We start from the raw sequence: 18,938 nt of genomic DNA, 5'->3' as shown, positions 1-18,938 counted from the left end.
GAGCTGAAAGCGGCTCAATTTCCACCCTCACCTCCCTCTCTTTCCTGTGGTGCTGGGCAGGAGTAGGAATAGAGACAGCACCGTGACCCCTTTCCTGGCTAAGAATTGGCACCTCGAAGCTGCCCCAGGATAGATGAAGAGGTTCTGCCTCTGTACATCTGGGGTTGGATGGCGAACAGAACAGACGTTTGAGTTTAAATTAGGGAAACTCAGTGGGACCCGCCCTTTGGTCACACTTCTTCTGCCTGGGAAAGCTGGGAGGGAGCTGTGGTCAGGAGGTTTGGTGGAGTCAGAAAACCCAAGCTGAGGGAACCCGAGGAGTGTGAGGGAAACACAGTTGCTCAAGAGGTCACCATGTATTCCAGGAGGATAAATTGTCCCTGAGCTTCAAGGAGTCACCAGCCCTGCTCTCCAAGGCCATGAGAGGTAGAGAACCATGATAAAGGGAGCAAAAGAGGAGGGAGCCCTGATAACCTGTGCAAAGGCAAACCGGGCCCATGCATGTGGGCAGGAGCACAATGGGATAAAGACTGAGGGAGCCCCAGTTCCTGGGCAGCTAGCCTTTCCCTCTGCCCCCTTCTCGGTGATGGCAGGCCAGAGGGCAATCCCTAATGGGAGTGTCTTTCTACTCAGCCCTTGGAAGATAGAACAAGCAGGAGCAAATAAGGCTGGGCAAGGCTTGCTTCCTCGGGTCCTCATTCAGACTTCTGGACCAGGAAATGACAGGGAGGTGCCCCACCTGATAACCCAAGTTACTTTCCAGCCCTGGCAGCTTTTCTCTCCCACCTCTCCTCCCCTCTTACAGAACTGCTTCAGGCTGGCAGAGCCAGAGGGTTATGGTGTTCATGGTGTGAGCCATTCCCAGGAGACTCCTGGCTGATGGAGAACAAGAAGATCCTATAGACCAGGGTGTAGCCACAAGAAAGACTTAGACCAGAAGCCTGGGTAGAGACCCTCAGCTTGGAAGCAGATGCTAACAATCGCCAGTTTCTCTCCAAACCCTCCTGCCAGGAGGTTATTCCAGCCAACCGGTCTAAAAAGGTTTGGGAGAGACAACATAGTAGGTAGGGCATTTGCTTTGCTTGCAGTCCGATCCCAGATATTCCATATCCCCTGATATCCTCCAAGCACAGCCAAAAGTAATTCCTGAGTGCAGAATTAGGCATAAGCCCTGATCGTCACTAGGTGTGCCTCCCCCTACAGATACAGGGCCAGCCTTTCTTACTGAGCTGAGCCCTGCTGGTCCAGACCATTACAGCTAGAGCCTCAGGTACCGGCACAAAGACAGATGCCCCTTCCAGGGGAAACAAGGCTTGTCTATGTCTCAGCCCTTGCACCTGGGGAAGCAAAGTGGCCCTTCTGTAATGAAACAGAGTCTCTTCACACTCGAGCCTTGTGAACAGTGTCCCCTAGGCCCTGCTGAAAAGCTACTGGCTCACACGAAAGGCTGTACATCTGGAAAAGGACAAGGTGTTATTTGATGAATATGTCTGCAACTTGGGCTTTCTCAGGAAGTTCCAGAAGCCCAAGAGAGGGTAGCAGGGCAGCTGGCAAGGGTAAGGAGGAAGGCCGCACTGGTCTTTTCTGTGGTGCCTGGTGAAAGGCTGGTTTCTTTCTGCAGGCAGGACTGAGAATCAGAGGGGGGTGAGGTTTCAAGCAAATCCTCTAAATGCTGAGAGATGTTTCGTTCTTTCTCCAGCAAATGGAGTCTCATGTGTTCCCCAGAAGCTCCTAGAATGCCCACCTGCCTACACAGTGCCCATTCCCACCAGCTAAAGATCAGGCCACAGAGGGTGCTGGGATGCCTGTGGCACGAACCATTTCTAAGGCAACTGCTTCTGCTGAAAGAAAAGTGCAAGCTCGGCTTTCTGTCATTCTACCCTTGCTGTGTGTGTCCCTCTTGGCTTTCAAATAGTTCAGGATATTGGCTCATGCCTGGCCAACCAGAAGTGGCAGGGCTCTAGCAAAACCAGAGCACCACCATGGACCTGAAGGAAATCCACTGTTTGGGGCCGAGAGCCAGGGGAAGAGGAAATGGTGCCAGATGCTTTGGTGATTAACCCTCCGTGAACACACACAGAGCACTGAAGTTCTCCTTCCCTCTCCTGGGCCCTAGTTCCTCTAAGAATCACAACAATCACAATTGCTAATAAGCCCCCAAGTCACTCTGTAAAAACAGAGAGTTCTGTAGTCAAGTCCAGCAGTAGACTGTATCCCCCTTTTGCCCCCAAGGTGAGGTGGAAGAAACCATCATCGAACTGCTGTGTCACTGGGTACTCCTCTAATGAAGGACACCCTCTCTGTCTAAGACAAGCTCGCACACCAGTTCTCTCTGCCTGAGTAACTTGTATGACTGTGCACGCACTGCGTGTGAATTCCTCTCTGCCCTTTCCTGTGAAAGCTGCGAGTTTGGCAAGATCTCCCAGAAGCAAGGCAGGGCTCCAGTGGGAGTTCAGCTGCCCATGTTGGCCGCAGCACTGCACCCCCCCTCCCTCAGGCCTCCCAAAGGAACCCCTCGGCTCACAGAGCAAGTAAAGGGCAGCGAGGGAGGTCAGCAGACCGGCTTACCCTGCCCAGCGTGTGCGTCTCACCAAGGCCCATCAGAAGTGAGTGCCTGGGTCCAGACAGATTCCTGTGCAGTGGCTCAGGCGGGATAAATTCCTGCTGGGCCTCCTGACTGAAGGGTGTGATGTCACAGCCGGCCCTCCCTCTGCTCCCTAAAAGGCCATTCACACAAAGAAGGACTTTAACCCCCTTCAAAGAGGCCTGGCCCCTCCCTGGGTGGCTTGAGCTGGAGGGGCCCACAGGAAGGGGCGGCTCCAGAGGATCTCAGCACCCCACCCCACCCCCGTCCTGCTAAGAGAAGAAGGGAGAACTGAGGGTCCCATAGGAACTGGAAGACAGAGATGGGCCTTGGACAAGCCTGGAATGATTCCCTGGGGATGCTGGGGGCGTGAAAAAGCTCTGAAAGAGCCTTAAGTCTGCTCCAGTTAAAACTCTATAAGTGTGAGTGTGGGGTGTAGTGTGTGTGTGTGTGTGTGTGTACGTGTGTGTGTGTACGTGTGTGTGTGTACGTGCGCGTGTGCATGCATGTTTGTGCATGCCCAACATAAATAAAAGTAGTCAATGCTCAATGCAGGAAATCTGAAAAGTTTTGTAGAAAACTTGAAAAAGCAGAAGTTACTCATCCTCCACTCAGAGGAAGTGAATATTTATTGCATTCCCTTTTAAGTCTTTTCAAAATATGCATTTATTAATTCTTGCTGGGAGCAGATACTAGATGTGATTTTGTGGCTACATTTTTTTTATACCTTCCTAAAGTACTGAGGGGCTACTCCTGCCTCATTACTTGGAAATCACTGGAGTAGTGTCCCAGGTGCTGGAAGTAAACCATCTTTTTTTTTATATATATATTTAAATGACAGACATTTATTAGAATATATAATGGCAAATCTTACACAGTGATATTTAAAGTACACAATGGCAAATCTTACACAGTGATATTTAAGGTACACGGTGACAATAAATGAGGGCCTTTCCACCAGCAATGTTGTCCTCCCTTCATTCCTGTTCCCAAGCATATATTCCTTATCTCCTTCCTTTATGCCCCAGAATGCTAGTGCATCTAAAAGCATATATGTTAACACTAATATAAACTTTTTTTTTCAGTTCCAGATATTTTTACTAGTGGTTTCTTAAAGGTTTGGAGTCAAAGGAGCACTGTAAAAACAATGTTAGTGTGGCAATTATCGTTTGCATGGGCCCACCAAAGTATGGGGGTCATGGAAAGGAAAAACTTTGGCCTAAGTACAAGGAGACCCTACCCCTGAAGTTTCCTGACATAAGACATAAGACATAAGACATAAGACATAAGACATAAGACCATTTCTAGGCTCCAGGCAAATGTCCTGTCATTGTCTGTAGTACCCATACAGTTATATTTTTCACAGTCTCTGTTGTTGATCTCACGTTTCTGGACTGATGGTCCTGGAACCTGTATTTCCTACACTGAAGTCAGGATGGTGTGGAGCGGCGTCTAATTTCAACTCACAATTAACGGGCAATGCAGAAAGCCCTGTCCAGTATGCAGGTCGTTGTTGTTTAAATCTTCTCAGTGTTAAGGGAAGACACTTTTGAGTAAATCGATGTCAGAGCAGCAGTAGGGTATTCCTGGTAGAGGATTGCTTCCACGTGATGTCATAAACAATGTTGGATGTTTCATAGATGGCTTCCCTGGTTCAAGGGAGACTGGAAAATGCCCAAACTTCTGAGGCCTGTGCCAGGTCATCATGTCAATGTTCAGGGTTTCTAAGGTTCCATTGCACCACAAGATTTGTGTGTTCCTATCTCTATTAGATAAGAACTTATTTGTATGTATAGTATTTTCCCCTTTAATGTGCCCATGCAAACCAGGAATAATGCCACCTGGTGTTATCAGTGCATAAGGGGGATGCAAGAACAAGTCCAACAATCCCCGTGAGTTAGTTCAAACATAAGAATTAAACTGAGGGGCCGGCGAGGTGGTACTAGAGGTAAGGTGTCTGCCTTGCAAGCGCTAACCAAGGAAGGGCCAAGGTTTGATCCCCCGGCGTCCCATATGGTCCCCCCAAGCCAGGGGCAATTTCTGAGCGCATAGCCAAGAGTAACCCCTGAGCATCAAACGGGTGTGGCCCGTAAAAAAAAATTAAACTGAGGGACTCTATCACCAAAATTCATTATTGAACAGTTCACAGCAAGATTGGTGCCTATGGGGATGCTAGAACAAATCGAACAATCCAATTGACTTGGTTCTTATATAAACGTTAAATGGAGAGACACTTCTACAAACTCCCTTATTGAACAAATAACAAAGGGAAGGAAAGATAGAGTGGGACTCTTTCACCAAAATACCTTATTGAACAGTTCACAAAGAGGATAAAAATAATAAGTGGGGAAAATAAACAATCTAACTTAAGATAGTGGACTCAACTGTCATCGTTCATGGGAACTAATCAGAAACCTAGTATGGTAGCAACCACAGTTACACAATGAAAGAAGGAAGAGGCCAAGAGGCCGCTGAGAGTAAACAAGTAGGTAAAGAGTACTGGCCTGAGAGTCCATCCTCTCATTTTTATTTTGAAAATATATGGTACCCCCACCCAAACTGGTCTCTTCCTAAACTGACAGTCAGTCCTCTCATTTTTATTTTAAATAGCGCCCTCGCACGGTTTTTTAAATGGAGACCAATGAGAAAAAAAAATACCAGTGAATGTCACGACGTAATGTCCTGACATACACCAGTGCTGCATCGGCCCCCCATCCACCCCATATGTCCCTCCCTTAGTGTCAGGAGAGAAAGGGGGAAAGCCTGAAGACCACGATAGAGTCCACCTGGGCCAAGCCATCTTTTGCATCTGCACCAGCCTCTTCAACTACTCACACTCTAGTTCATTTCTTTTTAATTTGTATTATCCCACTATCACTTTTGTTTGGTCTTGTTTTGTTTGGGGGCCTACCTGGCTATGTTCAGGGCTTATTCCAGGAGGACAGCTGTTGGATTACTGGTTATTATCAATATTCTACTAACCAATATTAATACTCTACCCTAGGGTATGGTCTGTTGATGGGATTATTGAATTATTCCCTACTTGGTATTCCTTTCCCACCCTAGGGTGTGGCCTGTTTCTTGTCAATCAAAGAAGGTCAGAGAAAGGCAGGTGCTTGTCCTTTGGTCTTCCTACACTAAGCTGCTTTCCTTCTTAGAAGCAGAAGGCTTGTGTGGAGGGATTCCTGGCTTGAGTGCTGGATTTCCTGACCCGTTCTTGTACCTTTTCTCTGCATGGATTATTTCCTGCATCAATTTTGCTTCCAGACCTGCAACTCACCAGATCCTCATTTTTGGAACCTGGGCTCCACTAGCATACATCAATCAGGGATCCCTCCAGATATAGTTCAGTAGACCATTGGGTGCCAGGGATTGAGCCTGGGTTGACTAAGCTTTCAAGCAAGTGCCCTACCTGCTATACTATTTCTCCAGCCCCTCACTAACACCTTTTAAGTCCTCTACTGATCTCTCCAAGATGTATTTTACTTGGTTATATTCCATTATATCATACCCTCAAGTGGAACAAAAGGAGTTAGGGATGAGAGTTCTAATTTTAAGCAATTTGGGGGTTAAGGCTTCACCTTCTCAAAACTTACTCAAAATCTTCCAGCACACAGAACACAGCTAGTTCCATAGGAGCCTTGAGTGGACAAAGAATCACCTACAAGTCCCTTACCTTTTTGTCTTACCACTTACCTTACCACTTCTCTGGTACCACAAACAAAGCTAGTGGAAATCACTGATATAAGATCACACATGGCAGCTCCAACAGATCCAACATGGCAGCTACTATACTGCACCTAGCTCCACCCTCCTCATCCCCAGCTTTTGGTTGACTGAGAAAATGGGGAGGTGTAAGGGTTCAGGCAGGGCCATAATAATTTAATAGTGTAGCTGACCAGAAAGTCCATTCAGGACTTATTTTCTTCACAGAGAAAGATTCTGGGACAGAAGAAAAAAATGAAAGAGGAAGAGGAGAATAAATACCACAGAGGGTTCCCAGAGGATCTGCTGTTTGAGTCAGTGTGTGAAAAGTATGCCCCTGTGACTGAAGGAGCATTTTGCATGCCTAGGGCCTCAGAGTTGACCAGTGATGAAGACCTCTGAGAGGCCAGAGCAATAGAACAGTGGGTAGGGCGCTTGGATTCAGTCCCCTACATCCCATATGATCCCCCGTGTTGCCATGAGTGATGTATGAGTGCTGAGCCAGGGTAGCCCCTGAGCATGTCCAGGTGTGGCCTACAACTAAAACCAAACAAACAAAACTTATGGAGCCTCCCCAAACACAATTTGGAGAGAGATAACCAGAGTTATGGAACCCACATAGGCTCTTTTCAGAAGCTAAAATATTTTTGCAACTGTTTAAAACATCCAAAGAACTCTCTCTCTCTCTCTCTCTCTCTCTCTCTCTCTCTCTCTCTCTCTCTCTCTCTCTCTCTCTCTCTCTCTCTCGCTCTCTCTCTCTCTCTCTCTCTCTCTCTCTCTCTCTCTCTCTCACCACATCCCTGCCCTAAGTGTCAGCATAGTTAATAAGCAGAAATTTCCCTTAAAATAATCTGGGACTTTCTCAGCAACTGACTCCATGATACCAAGTCCCCAGGGAGCATTCTGGAAATTTTGCATTCATGCTGCCCTTTGGAATAATTGGAATGTTCTGTTGTACAGTCAGAGGCATCTCAAGATGCTACTTCAGGGTCTAAAGTAAAACGAGGTAAGGAAAAGCATGCCACATGGGTAGCAATACTTTGCTGAAGCATGACAAGCCAGGGCAGGGCTTCTGAGAAGAAACTCCTTCAAAGAGGCGAGGGTGGGAGCTGGGCCAGCTACCTCATCACACCGTCTGCTTGGTGCCCTTGAGGAGGTTGGCAAAACAACTACTTTATGTTCAGGGATGTAGCTCATCTCAAGTGGGAAAGCTTAGTCTTTCCAAGTCCAGGTGCCTGGATTCAATTCCTGGTACCACAGGGTTCCCTGAACACTGTGAGAACACCGAGAGGGCATTGCCCCTCAAAAAAAAAATGGAAACAAAAACCTATTCACTCTTTCCTGTTCATAAAAGAGAAAACTGTAAGTGTTCTTCAAATCCTATTGTCTGGGCCAAGGAGAGGACTCAAGAGGCTAGGATATAGGTTTTACATAGTGGAATCCCATAAAATCACACTGTAAACACCTGTTTATTCACACACTGTGTGCATATGTATAAGCACATGCAGTCATATCAAAGCCTGGACATGGCAGGCACTCCACTTCCTTCCCACCTAAATACAACATTTGGGGGGAGGGTGTTAAAACCTCTCTACAATGAAAACTTCCAGAAAAGTGGTTTTGACTAAGCCGTAGGGGTGAATCTCAGAATAGAAATATCACCCAACTTTGTGGTCTCTGGAGAGGAAATAGCAAAGTAGCATCGGTGGCATAGGACCCTCCCTCTTGGCACCATCTCAGCACTAGAACTTGGTCCTGGTTGGCTGGGAAGCAGAATGCAACTGGTGAGGGCTCAGCAGCTGGGGAATCTTCAAGTAATTAATTGGGGCTCCTGCTGCGATTAGAGCATCATCCAGAATTATCTGTAGTGTCCCCTGGAGGCAGGGCCTGTTTTAAACACACACACACACACACACACACACACACACACACACACACACACACCACGTGCGGCACTCATTCCTTCCTTGCTTCTTTCTGCCCTGGGAAGATGGGAATCTCCCACATTCAAGGCAAGCCACCTGTGCCCAGATCACCTAGTAGGTGTGAAGTGAGTTCTGGCAGCCAACCACGATCCCTCCCTCACCTAGGCAATGTGCTGTCTGCTCCCCAGCAGTGAGGGAGGGAAGCAGATTTAGCTGTGCTCATCCCAATAGGAAAAGTGGAAAAGTAAATGCAAGAGGGACACTGTCATTGAAACTATGAGCTTAAGACAGCTACAGGCTTCTCTTCTCAATCTGGCTTCCAGTAAGAATGAATGAACAGGGCTGGAGCTATAGTACAAGGATAGGGCATTTGCCTCACACATGATTCCATTCGGGGCCGGCGAGGTGGCGCTAGAGTTAAGGTGTCTGCCTTGCAAGCGCTAGCCAAGGAAAGATCGCAACCGAGGTTCGATACCCGGCGTCCCATATGGTCCCCCCAAGCCAGGGGCAATTTCTAAGCACTTAGCCAGGAGTAACCCCTGAGCATCAAACAGGTGTGGCCCGAAAAACCAAAAACAACAACAACAACAACAAAAAACACATAGTTCCATTCCCAGCATCCCATATGATCTCCTGAACACATCTAGGAGTAATCCCTGAGCATCACCACCAAGAGTGGTTAAAAAAAAACAACAACAAAAATTGAATGAAAAAAAAAAAAAAACAGGCACACCCCACACCTCCACTGTACTGATCTGCTCCTGATCTCAGCTATGCAGTTTTGTCATTTTGACCTGAATCTGAAGCAAAGATGAAGCACTCCAGAGAGCTCCAAGTCTGGTGATACAGTCAGAGCTGAGAAATCAAGACAACAAACACAGGTGGGACAGTGCACACCTCTACCAGGTGTGATGCCAGGCGTGATGCCAAGGGTCATGGGAAGAACCCAGCTCTATCTAAAATGGGCCCTTTGATGGAGCTCTTGCTCTTTAGAGCTCTTTATACCAGATGGCATCAGGGAAATCAGAACAACCTGAGAGCTAGTAGGCAATATACTGAAGCCAGATTCAAAATGGCGGGTACAAGGCTAGAGAGATAGTACAGGAAGCAAGATACCTGCCTTGTACAAGTCTGTAGTGGCTACAACCCTGGTTCAAATCATGGTACACCTACAATCCTCTTCCTATCCCTATTTCTCCTTGTACTGTCAGGAGTGACAACAGAGCCAGGACTTGCCCCTGAGAACTGCTGGGTATAGAAGTGCTTTCCCCAAATCCTCCCCTCAAGGGAAGTGGAGGTGGGGAACCTCTTTCCTGACATTGAAAACATAGTGCAGGGTTAAGATACCTGTTTTAAAGGCAACTGATTCAGCTTCTAGAACTGGGAGTAACACCCCTCCCTCCTCAGCACACATCAAGAGTTAGACACACACCCCAAACCACACACACACCCCCACACAAACCCTAAAACACTAAAATGATAAGACATGATTTGCAAAGTGGGGAGTCAGAGGTTGGGGATGGGGGAATAAATGCCTCTCTCTAATCTACCTGGAACACAGGGAAACTAGAAGCCTGACTAGAAGCCTAAACTGTTCCAAGGTCCCAACTCAAGTGAAGAAAGTTTGGGCCTTGTGCTGTGCAGAAGTTCTTTCTAAATGCTTGTGACCACCCTCTCTCCACCCAATCATCCTTCTTGCCTTCACAGCAAGATCCCTCCTCCAAGCCCTAGAGCCTGCCTTTCAGCATGGAGCTCCAGGTTGGTAAAGAAATTTACCCCTCAGAGGTGACCTACATGGGAATATTTACAATTTAAAGAACAAGTTTATTTACTCAAAGAAATTCCTATACTGAAGGGAAGTGTGGGAAACATGGTAGACCCAACCTTAATTTAGTGAGAGAAAAATAGCTGGGATGGGAACAACAAACTCTCCCAGCAGTACCTTCCTGCTCCTCAGGATTCCACTTCCCTAGCTACAGAGCAGCAGAATTAAGGATACTCACACATGCATGAACCTCCCCAACTGTGGCCAAGCCATGTTCTCATGGATTTCTGGTGGGGGAGGAGAAAAATAGAGGTACTGATGATGGGAATGTTGCTCTGATGAAGGGAGCTGTTCTTTATATGACTGAAACCCAACTACAATCATCTCTGTAATCAAGGTGCTTAAATAAAAATATTTAAAACAAAAACAATAAAAAATAAAATAAAAATAAAAGAGAAAAAAAAGAAACATTGGCTTCAACAACAAATCAACTTTCAAGTCTTTACTAGTGGTAATCTTGTAAGAAAGGGAACTGAAAATTATGAGACATAACAACTTTCACAAATTTTGTTTTACTTAAGTTTTTTTTTTGATAATTCCATTACTGTTTACTTGGAACAAGCAATATAAAGTGAATTATTTTGTGCTTGTGAAGGGAACAGACTTGGTGGAGTGGTGGGAAAGTTGGACACAATGGTGGAGGGAATGTTACACTGGTGATGGGATTGGTGTTGGAACATGAGATGCCAGAAACAACTAACTGTTTTATATGAGAAACTTTGTCAACCACAGTGTTTAAATAAAGTAATAAGATTTAAAAAATAAGAAAGAATAAAAGGGAAGGTGAAAAGTCTATCAGGCCAATGCAATACCTCCTGGAGGGCCTGACAAGCACCCCATTTCTGTACTGAGTTGGCTGTGCGTGCCCTCCCTCAGGATCTGAGATCTCTCTCTAATCCCCTACAGCTTCCTGTTGTTCATGGTGTACCATGAACACAGAGGCACATAGAGGTGTTGACATGAAGGGTCAAGGTCTGCAGACCATGAAAACATGCAGCAGTAAGCACACAGCATCTGGGACGTAAGTGAGAATTCAGTGGGCAAAGCGCTGTTTTTTCATACCAGTTTTGTGTTTGAGCCCTCACACGCTGGAACACTGCCAAGAAAATCCTGAGCACTGCTTAGGAAGGCCCCTCTCCCCAAATAACAACAACCAAGAAGAATCAGAATTGGAGATAAAGTGGTAGTACAGTGGGTAGGGAGTTACCTCGTACTCTGTCAACAGGGGTTTGGTCCTCGGCATTCATATTGTCCCCTAATCCTGCCAGGAATGATTCTTGAGTGCAGAGCCAGGAGTAAACCTTGAGCTTTGATGGTTGTGGCCCAAATTACAAAAAAAAGTAACAAAAACAACAACAAAAACAACCAAATAACGGTAGGGACTGGAGAAGTAGCAAAGCTGTAGGGCATTTGCCTTGCATGCAGCTGACACGGGAGGGACCTGGGTTCAATTTCTGGCATTCCATATGGTCCCCTGAGCCTGCCAGGAGCAATTTCTGAGCTCAGAGCCAGAGTAACCCTATGTGCCACTGGGTGTGCCCCCCCCCCAAATATCAGCATTGGGGCCAGAGATGTGGCTCAAGGGTTGAGCTCATGTCTTACAGATATAACCTTGAGGTCTCATTCCTAACACAGGGAAGAAAAAAAATTGCATCTGAAAAATAATTTGCTTAACTGATAATATTAAGCAACCTATAGAAGGGATGTTTAAAGCTGCTATTATGTCTGCTAATATGTGTACCCAACCCAGATTCCAAATACCAATACCAAATGGTACACCAAGCATCACCAGGTACTCCTAAGCACTGCTGGATGTGGCCTGTGTGATCTTGGTACTCTTCAGCCCTACAAAGTCCAAGTAGAACCAACTTCCCAACTTCAGTGGAATCACTGGCCTAATTGGCACAAATTGCCAGAGGGTCCTGGGATCTTCTGAGCACCATTTGGAGGCAAAACAAAAACAAACCAAACAAAAAAATAGAAAGGATGTTGATTGTAACTACATGAAAATTTGGAATGATGCCATATTAATAGAGATGTGCACAGAGAAATATAGAATTCTGAAGAACAATGGGCTTTGCTATTTAACACAACTGAGCTCCTCTATGAGATAAGAACAAGATGTTATGACCTTAGGGAGCTGAGAGGAAACACAGAGTTCAGGATGGAGCTTGTCTTGCGAAAGAAACTCAATAAAAAGTGGCTAAAATAGAAATAAACAATATATTTGCAACACCTAGGTTAACCAAAAATGAATGTGATGACATCATCTTACATATCTCTAATTTTTTGTGTATATACAAAGATTACACTAGGAAGATACATGAGCAACTTTATATACAAAGATTTCCCCCTAGGAAGTTACATGAGAAATTACTATAAGGTTTTCTCTGGAATAGGGAGGTGAGCTTAGACAACTAAGCTAGTTATCTTCACTATCCTTTTCCACATTTTTTAAATTAACTTTGGGGGATTTTATTTTTAATTTTGGGGCACACCTACTAATGTCCAGGGGTTACTCCTGGCTTTTTACTCAGGAAACATCACTCCTGACAGTGCTCCAGGAACCATAAGGAATGCTTAGGCCAAACCCAAATCTGCTGCATACAAGGTAAGTTCCCTACCTACTGTACTCTTGTTTCAGCAACAAACTTTTTAAATTTTTCAACCATGTGAATGTATTAATTTATGAAATAATAAAATACATAAAAATATTGATAGAGCTGACAAGAAACATGAATCCTGTCCTGGGAAGTTAGGTATCTAATTTAACTTATCTGAACACCAAGGATATCATTTGTATATACTGTTTGGAAGAATGGCATCAATATCTTAGCTGTGGTTAATTCTAAAGAATACAGAAAACTCAATATTAAAGGCAGGATGAAAAGATGAAATGGAACCTCTAATTTTTATCCCACAAAGATCTCTATTACAAGCAACTATTATTTTTGTAATTAGAAAGGTAATATTAAAAAAAAAGAAAGGTAATATTTAACGCTTCTCAGCCTTTTGGCTAAGATCAAGTGTAGAAAGGTAATATTTGAAAGTAATTGTACATCAATAAAGAAGTTGTAGAATCTTTTTTTTTTAAGTCATGGCTTGTAAACTATGTAAGTAAATCAAATGCCACTTAATTCCATTTTTTTGTCTATACAATAAGAAGTGGGGCCTTCAACTATGATGACCAAGTGTAGGGTGAAACTTTCTGGGTCCTAAGAAATAGTACAATAAGTAAGATATTTGCCTTGCAGGGCCAGAGAGATAGCATGGAGTTAAGGCATTTGCCTTGGATGCAAAAGGAAAGTGGTTCAAATACCGGCATCCCATATGGTCCCCCGAGCCTGTTGGGGGCGATTTCTGAGCATAGAGCCAGGAATAACCACCCCTTAGCACTGCTGGGTGTGACCCAAAAACCAAAAAAAAAAAAAAAGATATTTGCCTTGTATACAGTTGATCCCAATTTAATCTCTGATAGATAATTGTTGCTGTTGGGTCACTCCTGATTACATAGCCAGGATTCATCCCTGAACAATACTTGGGTCTGGCCCCAAAAAACAGTAAAGAAAAACAAAAGGCATAGCCTTCTCCTGAGGAATCTGTTTGCTTGCTGTAATAGATAAACATTTTAGGCTCAGATCATCACTCTACACATGACAGCATAATCTTCCTTTTCCGTCACTGTTTAGTAACTCATCAGCTGTTGTACAGGAAGATTTTCCTTCCATTAGGCTTCCTAGTCTTAGCAAAGTTGTGAAATATTCTGTGAGTAACCAAATTCCTCCTTGGGAGTTAAATGTCATAGAATTTCACCAACTATGTCACAAATTGGATATGCCATAGGAAAATTCCACTGAGAAGTGTCCTCAGGCTTGGTTAGATGAGAACAAAATTGGATGCTGTCTTCTTTCATCAGTAGTATTTTTCCCTCCTGACTCTTCACAACTTACATGTACAGATAAGTCTAACAACCTTCTCATCCGCCTAATAAAAGGCAGAAAGATGAACACAGAAATACAAACAAGGACTTCTGTAAATTTAAAATCACTTTTAGGGGGCTTGTTCTAGCAAAACATTCCCAAGTTTTGGGTAAAGCTTTATAAAACTATTTTGGCTTTGCTAATGTAATCTTGTTTATGTTAAGGCACTGCCTATCTTACTGATGTACAAAGTGAATGCTAAGGAGCTTGAAGATGAACAATAATTGCACTGCAGTAATATGATATTTCCACCGAGGACCCATCTCACAAGAGAATCCCTGCCCTTCCCTTCTGTTATCCCATTCCCAGACATCATGCCAGGCCTTGCTGACTTCAGGGGAATAAACCTGCACCTTTTCATCATCTCACCCACTGAGTTTTTTTTGTTTTGTTTTGTTTTGGTTTGGTTTGGTTTTTGGTTTTTGGGCCACCCCAGATGACACTCAGGGGTTACTCCTGGCTATGTGCTCAGAAATCACTCCTGGCTTGGGGGACCATATGGGACGCCGGGGATCGAATCAAGGTCCATCCTGGGTCAGCCATATGCAAGGCAAATGCCCTACCGCTAAGCCACTTTGGTCCCATCCACTGAGTTCTTTGCAGCTCAAGGCTGGAAGACACAGTAGCTTCTCCAAGACCTATTGACAATTCTGGAGAAAAAAACTTAACACTCATGAGGTGCATTTTCTTTTTTTTTTTTTTAAAGCCAACGACTTTTATTTCCATTGCCCAGAACAGAGATGAGAGCTAGCAGGTTATGCCCACAGAGTAGTCCTTGGTCTATCTACATTGCTCTATGTACACCTGGGGGGGGAGGGGATGCTGGACTCTGCCTCGCCAGGTTCATGCACAGCAGCTACACTTGTTCGATGCCCCTTTGAAGGTGCAGCCCTGGGCACACTTGGCACAGTCTGAAGAGCAGCAGGAGCAGCACCTTTTCTTGGAGGAGCTGCATTTGCAGTCTTTGCACTTGCAGGGGCCCACGCAGGAGCAGGATCCGCCAGTAGTGCAAGAACACGTGGGGTACATTTGGAAGGGCTGGAATCAGGGCACTCAGAAACTGAAAAGCTGAGAGCCTGAATCAAGAGGCTGGAAGCTGGAGGCTCCAAGGATACACTTGGCTTTGGAAGACTTAGCATGAGGTGCATTTTCAAATGAAAACCAATGGGCTGGAGATAAAGCTCAAAGAGCAGGCATGTATGAATTACATCAGGAGGCCTAGGCAACACAGGGTGTCCCAAGCATGGTCAGATATGACCCCAAGAATAACCATGATGAAATACATAAACCACACAATGAACTCGGACAACTCAACAAAAAGATCTATCTCATACAAAAAGGGAAAAGATTGGATCATCTTGGAAGTTAGTTAGCCTTCCACTCACACAATAGGCCTCATCCTCACGAATATCAGTGCTATTATACTCTGTAAATGGACCCATACCCTATTCCCTAGTAGAAGCTCGACTGGAAAGCAAATAGACCTCTGATCTAACTCTCTCTGACACATACTGTCAGGGAGAGAGAAACCCCAAGAAAGTCCCAAAGGTCAATTCCCATCAGGACCACAGGGCAATGGTGGATCAGGAAATGCCCTGGTCTGTTGTAGGGAGATGGGGAGGGTGGGCAATAGCAGAGAAGTAGTAGAGAAGACAGATTCTCTTATTGCCAAGTCGTGAAGTAAATGGATGCCATAGGCAATGCAGGACTCTAGTACCAGAGCATATTTGTGGTCAAAACCAAGAGTGGCTTGACACTGAGCCTGCTCCAGTTTGAGATTCTGCCCCGATGCCAGGCATGGCATTAGCCAGTCCCAGAAGGAGCGCACAGAACCACCCTTTCCTGCCTCCAGTTTTGCTGCTCCCAATCGTGCGTGGCCCAGGTCAGCAATGCTAGCGCACATTCTGGGAAAAGTTTGGGCAGTTCAGGCTCTGGGGCAGCTGAGGGCCAGTCACCTGCTTCCGTTCAATGCTTTTGTAGCTATGAATGCCAGGAAGGAACCTCTGCAGGAGGAGGAAAGCGTGGAATCTACCAAGGGGATACGTGATAAGCATAAGCCAGCTGTAAGATGGGGTACAGGAGGAATTGTGGGGGGTGCAAAGAAACGTGCTCCTTCCCGTTGCTAATGCCGAACGGAGCTGAACTCTACCTCAGGTCTCATGTTGAGGAATCTCTCTGCTGGCCCTGAGACTCCCAGGGCGGGGCACTTAGGCTAATCATGGAAACAGGATAAAGACTGAGAATCAGCAACAAAGATGGGGGATCGCCTTCACTGACAGAGCCTCTGCTCCATCCTGTTTATCCTCCAGAGGCCCCCTTTGATCTAGTGGTTGGCCATTTTGCTGCTCTGGGTTTTTAAACCTGTATTTTATTCTGTTTATTTATGTGTAGTGCAGTAGTGGGGGGGGGGGAACATGAGCCTTAAGAAAAGGTCAAGTGAGAATCCTCTGATGTCTACACAGGAGATATTCAACATGACTGAAACTCAGGGGCCTCATTCTTTGAAAAAGGTATGAGAACTATTTAATTTAATTCTCTTGGAAATATCCATCTGGGATTGTATTTGGATACTGTGTGTGTGGTGTGTGTGTGTGTGTGTGTGTGTGTGTGTGTGTAGACACTACAGGTAACAGCTGGTGTCCAGACACTACAGCTGGTGTCCAGATTGAAAAAAAACAACAAAGATGAGGACATTGGGGTATAACAAGTTAGGGTGCTTGCCTTGCACACAGCCAACTTGAGTTTTATTGCTGTATACCATCCTGAGTACTGCCAGGAATGATTCCTAAGTGCAGAACCAGGATTCCACCCTGATCATTGCCAGGAGTGAACACAATTTTAAAAGGACAAAAGAGATGAGGTCACTCAAACAGACACGAAGAAGGAGCCCTCAGTGCAAGGGCAGAGGGGAGCACAATAAGTGTTATTGCTCGAAGCCACTAATGTTGCAGTAATTTTTACAGCCACCACAGGAAACAAACACTTTCTGCCACCCACCATCTAAGCTCTGAGGAAGCTACCTGAGAGAGTACAACCTTCTTTACCTGATTCTGATGGCAGGGACAGTGATAGGTTTTTTTTTCCTAGCCAGCCTGGTCTTAGAAGCGGGTACCAAGTGGGTGGTTCATGGCAACTAGTGTTTTGTAAAACTTATGGACACCCTACTTCAGATGCCTAGAGTTCCCTCTAATGGCTCTAGGTGAGTGACCTTCTCCTTAACTGAGTAACTGGAATTCTCTAGATAATGCCTGACCACTCCCAAGAATGTCACTTTGTCTTGAGCTATTAGGCCCACAATAGCAAGGATCCACACAGCCAGTCTTTACCGGACATAGACCCCACCCCATCTCAAATAAGCAGGGCAGAGGTGGGAGATTCAATAATAGGAAATAACAAGAGTTGAAGGTGGGGGGGGGGGATGCTACAGAGCAACAGAAACCCACATGTGAGATGCCAGGAGGTGGCTAGAAGCAAAAGGTTGGCTCAAGCAGAGATATGTCAATGTTAAGTTCTAAAAGGCTTTCTCCCTAGTTTTCCCTTCATTCTTTCTAAGCACATACAATGCAAAATGAAAACATAAAACCTCAAGTCATGTTCTTCAAGATTGCTGAGTTCTTGAACCTAGAACTGGTTAAACCTCCATCTCAGAAGCCAGGTAGTATACTTGTCTTGCATGTGGCCAAGTTAGATGCAGCATCCCATATGGTCCCCTGAGCATTGTAATTCTCGAATGCAGAGCCAGAAGTAACCCCAGAGCATTGTGGGTATGCTCCCCTGCCCCCCTAAAAAAAAAAAAAACACAAAGAAAACAAAACTGAAAATATTCCAGTATCTCAGCACAGCAAGGTATCTATCTGGTCCTGAGGTAGTTGGAGAAGAAGGGGCAAGGTAAAGAGACCAAGCTCAACTCTCCAAAGTCACTGCAGTTCTGAAATGCCTAAGTTGGCTTATATTTTCCTTCTGGTAAGCTGGTCCAACTTCCTTGTGAAAAACACTCTTTAAAATCACTTCTTCACTTTCCAATTCATGTTTAACAAATTATGTACTCAGCCAATTAATTTTAGTGATAACAACAAAAAGTCAAGAGAATGGGAGATGTTTTTTCCGTTTTGTTTTGGGATTACATCCTGCGACACTCAAGGGCTACTCCCAGTTCTTGTGGTTAGGGGTCACTTCCAACAGTACTTGGGGGACCATGTAGTACCATGAGTCACATGAGTTCCAGTCTTTAGAGGTACATCCCTGGTCTGAGATTGTGAGATGTTTAAAACAAGCCCACGGTAAGCCCTATTTCTGGTCACTATGTTCATGGTACTTACAATTCAGGAAACTAAAAGTACAATAACCACTTCTGGGACCAAAGAAAAAAGTAAAACAGCAGCGAGATCCAAAACGTGATCTGAACCCCAGCACATGCTTAAGATTGATTGGTTTGCTTCCGGTCTTCTTTCTCCATACTTTCCCCCAGGGCATAACCAGAACTCCAAGAATCATAATTGTTTCTCCCTACATACATCCTTAATGAGCATTACTCTATTGATCATTGGAGGACCACATCCTGTACTACTCCTGGCTTGTGTTTGGAGATCTCCTGGTTGTGTCATGGGTCCAATTGTGGTGCCAGAGAACAAATCTGGGTCCCTTACATGCAAAGCATGTGCCTCTAACCCACTGGGCTGTGAGTGTGTGTGTGTGTGTGTGTGTGTGTGTGTGTGTGTGTGTACATGTGTCTCCACTAAAGAAATTTCAGTCTCTCCTCTCTTTTTCTCTCTGTCTCTGTCTCTGTCTTTCTCTGTCTCTGTCTCTCTCTGTCTCTGTCTCTCTCTCTGTCTCTGTCTCTCTCTCTCTCTCTGTCTCTCTCTCTCTCAACTATTTTAAAAATTAAAATATCTAGACCTACCATCCTTTTCAATCTTCTT

The 18,938-nt window shown here is 45.1% G+C and overlaps 2 protein-coding genes across 4 annotated transcripts in view; both read right to left on the bottom strand.

Annotated features, from left to right (window-relative positions):
* The window catches only part of LOC126024027 (A-kinase anchor protein 2-like), a 154,174-nt gene that overhangs the window by 37,674 nt on the left and 97,562 nt on the right, over positions 1-18,938 (bottom strand). The window lies entirely within an intron of this gene.
* On the bottom strand, positions 14,863-15,048 carry LOC126024713 (metallothionein-1A-like). Its single transcript, XM_049785159.1, has one exon. The coding sequence runs from the start codon at positions 15,046-15,048 to the stop codon at positions 14,863-14,865; it is 186 nt and encodes a 61-aa protein (XP_049641116.1).

The sequence above is a fragment of the Suncus etruscus genome, chromosome 1, assembly GCF_024139225.1.
Source record: "Suncus etruscus isolate mSunEtr1 chromosome 1, mSunEtr1.pri.cur, whole genome shotgun sequence".
NCBI classification, from domain to species: Eukaryota; Metazoa; Chordata; class Mammalia; order Eulipotyphla; family Soricidae; genus Suncus; species Suncus etruscus.
This window is presented reverse-complemented; position numbering and strand designations above follow the sequence as displayed.

What these genes read in the sequence shown, in the direction of transcription:
- LOC126024713 (XM_049785159.1), bottom strand. Translation starts at nt 15,048, where the DNA reads ATGTACCCCACGTGTTCTTGCACTACTGGCGGATCCTGCTCCTGCGTG.